This window comes from Lonchura striata, chromosome 2, assembly GCF_050655825.1.
Source record: "Lonchura striata isolate lonStrDom1 chromosome 2, ASM5065582v1, whole genome shotgun sequence".
Lineage (NCBI taxonomy): Eukaryota > Metazoa > Chordata > Aves > Passeriformes > Estrildidae > Lonchura > Lonchura striata.
In genome coordinates, this window is record NC_140704.1 from 52,662,664 (window position 1) to 52,671,356 (window position 8,693).

Sequence of the window (8,693 nt, forward strand, 5' to 3'; positions counted from 1 at the left end):
GAAGTGCTGCAGCTACATCTATGAAGGCACCCGTGGAGAGTGGAGGCAGAGCTGCTCCCTCTCTGCCCAGGACTCCAGCTGAAGGCACCATGGCTGTTTGCAGTTTTCCAAGCACACTACTGACCAGACTACTGAACAGCTGCAAAGAGATGCCTTTGACCCCTACCACTTTTAGTTTTCCAGTCATTACCTTTCAATTTGGTTTTCTACTCAAGTGTATGCTGAGTGGGGGTAACAGGCTTTTCACATCCCTTTTAAGATAGAATATTCTTGTTTACTGACGACAGCAAGGAACACTGAGCCTTCATCCAATGGAGAAAAAAATGCGAATACTATATGGCAACCACTATTTTGCTCAAATCAAGGACTATCACCAATTATCTCAAACAGTAGCATTGTAGAGAGATCCACACAAAGAAAACAACCAAATAACTGCATCTTTCCTTGCAAATATCCTTCGTTTCTAATCAATATCACTTTTAGACATTTTTTCCCCTTCAAAAGAGCAGAAGCCAAAACCAGAAAGCAAATTTTCCTGGGATACTTAACGAACTTTATTGTACAGCCATGAATTTAAAATATGTTAATTACAAAACCAGCATAGAACATTAGCATACAAATTGTTCAGGGTACAGTACACAGATATCCAAATCCAAGGCAGATCCTGATTTCTCTCTGTTGACTGCTGTGATATATCACTGAGAAGCATTTCCCACTGCATGCTGGAGTAACAATGCCTGACTGTAAAATCACATGGCACAACACAAAATGCAAGCAGCCTTCCCAGAAGTTCAGAGTTCTGTTCACACTGAGTGAACAAGAAAAACATTCTTGAAAATCATGAATTCTCTTCCTGCAGCAACTGCTTTTGCTACCATTATTTCTATAGTATCAATTTTGAACAAACCAAGATGGACGCTTCCTGGCTCTTTCAATGATCCGCTTGCCTTCATCTGCTTCTGTGGGTTTTTCTCCTTCATAAAGGACAACAGTCTCTACAGTTGGAGCATTAAATGGTCGTCCTTCTTTCTTGTATATTTCCATCCGTATCAGTCGAGTTTCTTCTTTGACCTTTGCATAACAATAGCCACAAAGGACGTGTTTCTGCTTCAAGTTTCCACATTCAGGACAAACATCTATGTTCCTCTAAAATGACAGTGGAAAACAGGAAATTTGAACAGCAACAAAAAAAGAAACAGGGAACTACTACAAATAAAAATGTTAAATCAAGAGAAATTCATCTACCATTTCAAAACATATTCCTCTATGTAACTTTTCTGTAATGTGTTGCTATGTCAAATGCTTACTAAGAACAGCCTCTAAATTCGGTATCTAAGTCATACTGCCTAATTAAGTTTAGAAGACTAAAGAGCTATGGACTCAATTAGATGTACAGAAAATGTAGGCCTTTTCCATCTATGTTATCTGTTCAGCCAAAATTCACATTTTGTTGGCTTGCACCTCGGGTGTCACTGTTCATTTAACCTCAGACTGCTGTCACACATGACGAATTACAAAAGATTTACAAAGGATTTTAAAGATTACAGTATCTTTTAAGCGTATTGATTTATAAACAAACTCCAGAGAGCTTTTACAGTCAGTACTTCCCTCTGCAATGCTTCTCCAAAACAAGGGCTTTGCTGCTTACCTTTATTTCTATGAGCTTGCTGGGATGCCTCCGCCTGCAGCGGTTCACCTCGATGGTGCGCCTCTGCTTGGGCGCTGCCATCCACATCACGCTCCCCAGCAGGCTCGGCGCCTCGGCGCTGCTCTCGCCGGCATCGTTGATCCCTCGTGGAACGAGAGCCGCACCTTGCACAGCTAGTGCTGGTCCTGCAGGAGAAAGGAAAGGAGGGGAGTGACTGTCCCACTCTGCTCTGTACCGGTGCAGCCTCTCCTGGAATACTGTGTGCAGTTTTGGGCGCCACAACATAAGAAGGATATAAAGCTCTTATAGAGCATTCGAAGAAGTGCCACGCAGATGGTGAAGGGCCTGGAGGGGAAGTCATACAAGAAGCAGCTGAGGTTATTTCATCTGTTCAGCCTGGAGAAGATTGAGAGGAGACCTCATCACAGTCTACAACTTCCTCATGAGGGGAAGGAGAGGGGCAGGCACTGATCTCTGTGGTGACAGGACTCAAGAGTGTGGCATGAAGCTGAGTTAAGGGAGGTTTAGATCAGACATTAGGAAAAAGTTCTTCCCCCGGAGGGTGTCTGGGCACTGGAAAAAGTTCCCCAGGGAAGTGGTCACAGCTCCAAGCCTGATAGAATTCAGGAAGCGTTTGCACAACGCTCTCAGGCACATGGTGTGACTAATGAGGCTGTCCTGTGCAGGGCTGAGTTGGACTTGATGAACCTTGTGTGTCCATCCCAGCTCAGCATCATCTGTGATTCTGAGATAGAAATTCCTTACAGCCGAGCACCGGTGCTGCCATCACCCCTGAAGCAAGGCCAGAGCGGCGCTCCCGCCCCGCTCCCTCACTGACCCCAGCGCTCCCCCGCCCTCCGCCCTTCAGGGGTAAAACGAGTCCCTCGGCCGCGACGTCGCCTTCCCACAGAATCACAGAAACAATGGCGCTGGGAGGGACCTCTGAGATCATCTACTCCAAACCCTTCCCAAGACAGGTGACACAGGAACGCGTTCCTTCAGCTGGGCAGAGAAGGGGCCGGAACCTACCCCAGGGTGGGCTTTGGCCCCCGAAGACACCCGGCCAGAGGCCGCGCTCCAGCCGCTCCCAGCAGCGCTGGAACAGAGCGCGAAGCCGCGGCAGCGGAGAGCGGACCAGGACCAGCACCGCCATGAGTCCGCACAGCCCCGCCGAGCTCACGGGGGAGGCGATCCTGTTCCTGAGCCTTCTGGGAAACCGAGTGCCCCTAGCCTGTCACGACATTGCGGGGAGGCAGGAGCAGGACTCCAAGTCCCAGCACTGCTGTCGCTACCAGGAAGGCGGGGCGGTGGAGGGCGGTGGGGGACTCAAACACCCAGCCTGCCTCACGGCGCGCCTCCGCCAACCGCATCCCGGCACGCTCAGGCAGAGGCCGCCACCCCGCCAATCAGCGCGCTCGCTGTGCCCTCGCGCTGGGAGCGGAAGAGGCGTTCGCGCCTGCGCCGAGGAGGCGGCGCGGGGAGCGCAGGGGCTGGTGCCGAAATGGCGGAGCGCGGCTACAGCTTCTCCCTCACCACCTTCAGGTGCGGGGGCAGGGACGGCTGTGGGCTCGCCGGCAGAGGCGGGCGGGCTGCCGGGCCAGCGGGAGAACGGCGCGCAGACTGAGCGGAGCGGCCTGCTGGCGGCGGCGAAGCAGGACCGAGGGGGCGCTTTGCAGAGTCATCGGGCCTGCGAGCGCTGGGGGGCAGCGGGGGCTCGACCTGGGCAGGAGTGACGGGCGTGGGGAGAGCGGCGGGGCTCAGGCGCCCGAGGGGGACACGCAGCTGCCCAGAGGCTTCCTGAAGGGCCGCGGGGCGGGTCCCTCTGGTGTCTGTCGCTGACCTCGGCCCCCAGTGCGGGCGCCGCTTGTGTCTCCGCTGTTGTAGGACCACATTAAGGTCTGTCTCAACACTGGTGGTGCCTGTCAGCGAGTGCTTGGCTTAGCAAACTCGGGGGCACCACACACACGCAGTATAGGCTGGGGAATAATTCTATGATTCTGAGCTAACTGGAAATGTGTGATGACAGCTGAGCTGTGCTGTCCTGAGAGCTTGCTTCAGATGTGGGAATGAGTGAAGCAGATGAGTTTTAAAATAGTTTGTGTTCCTTCCTGCTACACTTGGCATGGCTGCTCTCCTTGCACTTGGTGTTTTGCACGGTCTGAGTGTGGAATGATGGCATGCACAGAGTGAATGTGCTATTGGAGTAGTCTTTGTTGGGTGTTGCTTTAATACCTAGACTGAAGATTAATTCAGCATAAAGGAAATTATCTTCCATTCATATTTTGGAATTATTAAAGTATTCAGACCTATGTTGCATATAGAAAAAAGAAAAACTAGCCATAAGAACCTTTACGCTGTTGTGGTGAAGTGTCCCTTTAATCTCAGTGGAGAGTTATGTTGTGTAACTGCAAAAGGGATTGCTAAAGGCTTGTTGCAGTTGAGCAAATGAAGCAGTTCGAAACCTAAAATGATGAAAAGAATGTTCTTAGTGGATGGAAGCAGCCAAACATGCTTGCTTTGCTCAAGTAGATTGAATTCTTTATTAGCTTTCAGAAACTATTTCCTAAGGGAGTCACAAACTTTTTGTATTTTACAGAAGCACTATGTGCTTGGAATGATTGTTCTGATTTGTTATAGTTTGTAGTGGAAAAGCCAGAATTACTACTTTGTTACCCTTACACCCCGTTTCCTCAGTGTATAAGTGACTACACTGATTGATTACTGCTTGGTTTTCTTCATCTAAACACTGAGTTACATAATATCCCATTTTACTTCTGCAACTATTAGAGCAGCAGTGTCTGAAATACAGCCTAGAGAACAGATCACATGCAAAACCACTTGTCCAGTGAGTGCTTGTCTCTGGTGTCCTTTTTAGTAGGGATGGAGAATGGACCCCTCCATCCCCCTTTTCTGAATAAGTTATACTTTGTAACTTACTTTGCATGACACCTGCAGCTCCATTCTGATGATCCTGCATCCTTTGCCAGGATAAGGTGGATCATTAAAACAAAATGCAGAATTATCCGGGAATGGAATGGGAGTTGTGCTGTCTTGCTTGTCAGTCAAAAAGCATAGCTGTGTTTTGCTGGTTCCTTTCAGCAGTGAACATCAGTGTCTCGAAAGCTCTTGGAAACCACATATACAATGTAATTTCAATAGAAAGTCATGACACACCCTGAAGATTTTTCCCACTGAATGGAAAACTTTATTTTGCATCTTCCTTTCTAGTCCTTCTGGAAAGCTTGTTCAGATTGAATATGCTTTGGCTGCAGTAGCTGCAGGAGCTCCATCAGTTGGGATTAAAGGTATGTCCTGAAAATACTGATGGATTTGGGATTCTGTCTATTTTTTGGGAGAACTAAACCAGTTTGGATCGTGTAATGGGTCTCTTGTATTGGATCCTTATTTATCTTTCTTTCTGTCACATGTTTTGTTACTCTTTCAGTGGATTTACACATGCTTTACTAAATTTTATGCTTCCTGGGGTTCTTTTTTTGGGTGATTTTGGAGACATTCAGCTGGTAGAAATAGGTGTTTGGTTTTGGGGCTTTTTTGAGTGTTCTTGTCCTTTTATATAGAAATAACACACACACAAAAAAAGCTAGTTAGATTGCTCAATAATTAATGTTGCACAGAATCTTGAGAATGGGATTATGGGAGCTGTATGTTCATTTTAAAAAAGAAACAATGTGTATTCATCAAAGTATCTCTCTTTAATCTAATTGTAAGCTTTAATGTTTTTTAAAGAGAGAGGAAGAAGTTTTTTAGTTTAATAAGCTCATTCTATGTTTTGACTGCTAATTTTAGTTTAATTTTTAAAGAAATTTTTTGTTCTTTTCTAGCTGCAAATGGAGTGGTGTTGGCAACTGAGAAGAAGCAGAAATCCATTCTGTATGATGAAAGGAGCGTCCACAAAGTAGAACCAATTACCAAACATATAGGTTTAGTGTACAGTGGTATGGGTCCAGATTACAGGTATTAAAACATTTTGTTTGATTACTGTTTAGATGCATATTCATACAAGAAGTTTAAGTAACAGGTAGCAATTAGCTGTTTCTTTCTCAGTGTATGTCATAATACTATATTGCACTGTAAATGACATTCACATGAAGTTTTTCTTAATATATTCATTAACTTGTCAAATAACCTTGTATCTAAAGAATAAAAGCAGTGTAATTCAACCTTACTTTAAATATTTCAGCAATTACTTAGTTGATAAAAATTACTGAGAACAATCTTGTGTTCTGTTATGCCAGATGTACAACTCCTGAATAGGTATTTATTTTCAGCTTTTCGATTCTAGTTGGAATTTTTTTAACATAGTACTTTTGTCTTTGTTTTCAGAGTACTTGTACACAGAGCTCGGAAGCTGGCCCAGCAGTATTACTTGGTTTATCATGAACCCATTCCAACAGCTCAGCTAGTACAGAGAATTGCTTCTGTGATGCAGGAGTACACACAGTCTGGGTATGTGCTGGGATTGCAGAGCTGCTTGGAAAGATTGTGGTGTTTAATTTAATGAGTAACAGCTACCCAGTGATTGGGGTTTTTGTAGAAAAGGCAGTTTTTCAGTGGAGAGTGTGCACAGAAAGTGTGTCAATGGGAGGAGCGCTGACTGGCAGTGGGTGAGAATGGGTCTCCATATCTTGCACACAAACATGTCAGTCAAGGCAAGACACTTTTGGTTTTGTCTTGTTTGTTGACTTGTCCTCGTTACAGCTCTGGTCTGGGGAGAAGATGAACATGTCCAAAATAATTAGTCACCTTTGACTTTCACTGGATAATTTATTACACTTTGTTTGCCTGTAGTGGTGTTCGTCCCTTTGGTGTATCACTGCTAATATGTGGCTGGAATGAAGGGCGGCCATATTTATTTCAGTCGGATCCATCTGTAAGTATCTTACACTTGTAAGTTCTGCTGCTCTGATAAAATTTGTGAAACTTTGCATGAGCTCATGAAATATTTTCTGTGATGAGAATAATAATACAGAGCTAGAATGAAAAATAAGTTCAGAAGTCAAAATGGGTCATTTCAGTAGGTGCTTGGAGCAAGCCTGCATCATTCTGTGCCTGCATGTTCCTGTACTGCTTTGAGGGATAGCAGCTGTTTCTGAGGGAGGTCATCCCTTTTCATATCTTCCCACCTAGCTGATAGTGCCAGCAAATATGGTGTTCTGCAACAGCTACTAGGAAGAAATAAATTGACTGTTTGTACAGCTCCAGACTGGATGAAAGTTAAGCCAAAACCTGTAGCATTGTGAAATGTAACGTACATGCTGTGGTATTTAATGACAGCAGCTAATTTAAATGAGTTTATTTGCTGAGTTTGCACTGCACTTCAGAAAAACTACCCTTCGATGCACATATGAGATGCAGTGCTTCAGATGAGAAAATGCGGTCATTGTAGTGATCATAGCAGCTTCCAATGGTTTGAATTACCTGATGCTCCAGTGTAAAAAGCAAAATGCAGATGCCTTGTTTAAGGCAGTTTGAGGCATAGAACTGCTGGCAGTCTTCATGCCAGAGGAGGGAATAGAAGCGATGACTAAATAACGTGGTAGTAGTGAACATAAATCAGATGGCTGATTTGCAACAAGTCATTTATATTACTTTATCTTCAAAAAGAAGAATATGTGGGGTGAGCCTCAGTAAGGATTTGAGTGTATACTTTCTCAAAGGCAGATGTACTATTTCTTTTTAAGGAATCCCAAATCAAAACTATGCTAATGACTTTCTAAATACATCTTTCCAAATTAGTGGGAGGATGAAAATAGGTGGGTGCAATACACATTTTGTACAGTTTCATAGCATATGTTCCCATATAAAATTAGTCTCAATATGATCTAAAATTTTCTCCTGTAGTCTCAGAACACTGTGTCTTCATAATTGCTTCTGTAGTTTTTTAGCAAGTAATTGAATACATAGTGTTTCAGTAAGTTACAAACAATAATAAAACAATTCAGTCAATAGTTTATTGCTGTTACAGGGAGCTTATTTTGCCTGGAAAGCAACAGCAATGGGAAAAAATTATGTCAATGGGAAAACATTTCTTGAGAAAAGGTAATGTATTTCATACTTCTCTAAAAGGATACTCTGTTTTGTTCAGGTTCTACATAAAATAGACAGATTTAAAAAAATGTACACTTTTTAAATTGTAAGAACAAAGTTTTAAAGTACTTAAGGTGTGATGCTTCCAGTGTACTTGTTTACATGTGTACAGGAGATTTGATTTATTTAAACTTCAACTTTTGTGTTTATGTAGAATTACTTGAGTGCAATAAGCATTATATTCAGCATATTTGCAGCAATGTTATATACAGTGTCAGTAGGAAAAGTAGGGATTTTTTTTAACAAATGATAACTTTGACTATTAATGTCACTATGCTTACAAATAATATTTCTATGAGAAACAAATTTTAGTGGTTTTGGGGATTTTAGAGACTCTAGGATTATTAAAATTTGTAAAGATTTTTGTCCTATACTGTAATAAACTAATGTCTGTTTACAGATACAATGAAGATTTGGAGCTTGAAGATGCCATTCATACAGCTATCTTAACACTAAAGGTTAGCAAAGTATTTAAGAAAGAAGTTTCTTACGTCTTCACTGATAAGATTCACTGAACTGTATTTTTTTTTTTAATAGGAGAGCTTCGAAGGGCAAATGACAGAAGACAACATTGAAGTTGGCATCTGTAATGAAGCTGGTTTTAGGAGGCTCACTCCAACTGAGGTTAAGGACTACTTGGCTGCAATAGCCTAGTAGAAACCGAGCTAGACTGTGTGCTTCACACAAAGGTCTTTTTAATTTTGGCTACTTAAATGTTTTTCTTTGCAGTTTTTGCATACTTATTTCTACATGGTTTGTCTGAGAGATTTTTTAAATATCATGGGTGCAAATACAAGTCCTTGATATTGTAATAGATGGAATCTTGTTAAAGATAAATCTTTCCATTGATACACAAGATACTGTACAAAATGTAAAGTTATAGTGACAGCTTGAAAAAGGCTAAAGAATAAAATTAAAGGCCATTGTTTTGGGGGAA

At 42.9% G+C, this 8,693-nt stretch overlaps 2 protein-coding genes across 2 annotated transcripts; one reads left to right on the forward strand and one right to left on the reverse strand.

The window, feature by feature from the left end:
• Nucleotides 1-530: 530 nt before the first annotated feature.
• MRPL32 (mitochondrial ribosomal protein L32) lies at nt 531-2,826 on the reverse strand. The gene is made up of 3 exons (XM_021531985.3): nt 2,678-2,826; nt 1,649-1,833; nt 531-1,146 (listed from the first exon to the last, which is right to left on the reverse strand). The coding sequence occupies exons 1-3, from the start codon at nt 2,799-2,801 to the stop codon at nt 892-894; spliced, it is 564 nt and encodes a 187-aa protein (XP_021387660.3). The 5' UTR covers nt 2,802-2,826; the 3' UTR covers nt 531-891.
• A 287-nt stretch (nt 2,827-3,113) lies between these two features.
• On the forward strand, nt 3,114-8,693 carry PSMA2 (proteasome 20S subunit alpha 2). Its single transcript, XM_021531966.3, has 8 exons — nt 3,114-3,190; nt 4,877-4,953; nt 5,491-5,623; nt 5,993-6,115; nt 6,458-6,539; nt 7,635-7,708; nt 8,157-8,214; nt 8,294-8,693. The coding sequence occupies exons 1-8, from the start codon at nt 3,150-3,152 to the stop codon at nt 8,408-8,410; spliced, it is 705 nt and encodes a 234-aa protein (XP_021387641.1). The 5' UTR covers nt 3,114-3,149; the 3' UTR covers nt 8,411-8,693.

Coding starts and splice junctions, on each gene's coding strand:
- MRPL32 (XM_021531985.3), bottom strand. CDS start 2,801: ATGGCGGTGCTGGTCCTGGTCCGCTCTCCGCTGCCGCGGCTTCGCGCT. Junction 1,834..2,677: donor GGGCCAAAGCCCACCCTGGG/GTAGGTTCCGGC, acceptor TTTCTCCTGCAG/GACCAGCACTAGCTGTGCAA. Junction 1,147..1,648: donor GCAAGCTCATAGAAATAAAG/GTAAGCAGCAAA, acceptor CTGTCATTTTAG/AGGAACATAGATGTTTGTCC.
- PSMA2 (XM_021531966.3), top strand. CDS start 3,150: ATGGCGGAGCGCGGCTACAGCTTCTCCCTCACCACCTTCAG. Junction 6,116..6,457: donor CAGGAGTACACACAGTCTGG/GTATGTGCTGGG, acceptor GTTTGCCTGTAG/TGGTGTTCGTCCCTTTGGTG. Junction 7,709..8,156: donor AAAACATTTCTTGAGAAAAG/GTAATGTATTTC, acceptor GTCTGTTTACAG/ATACAATGAAGATTTGGAGC.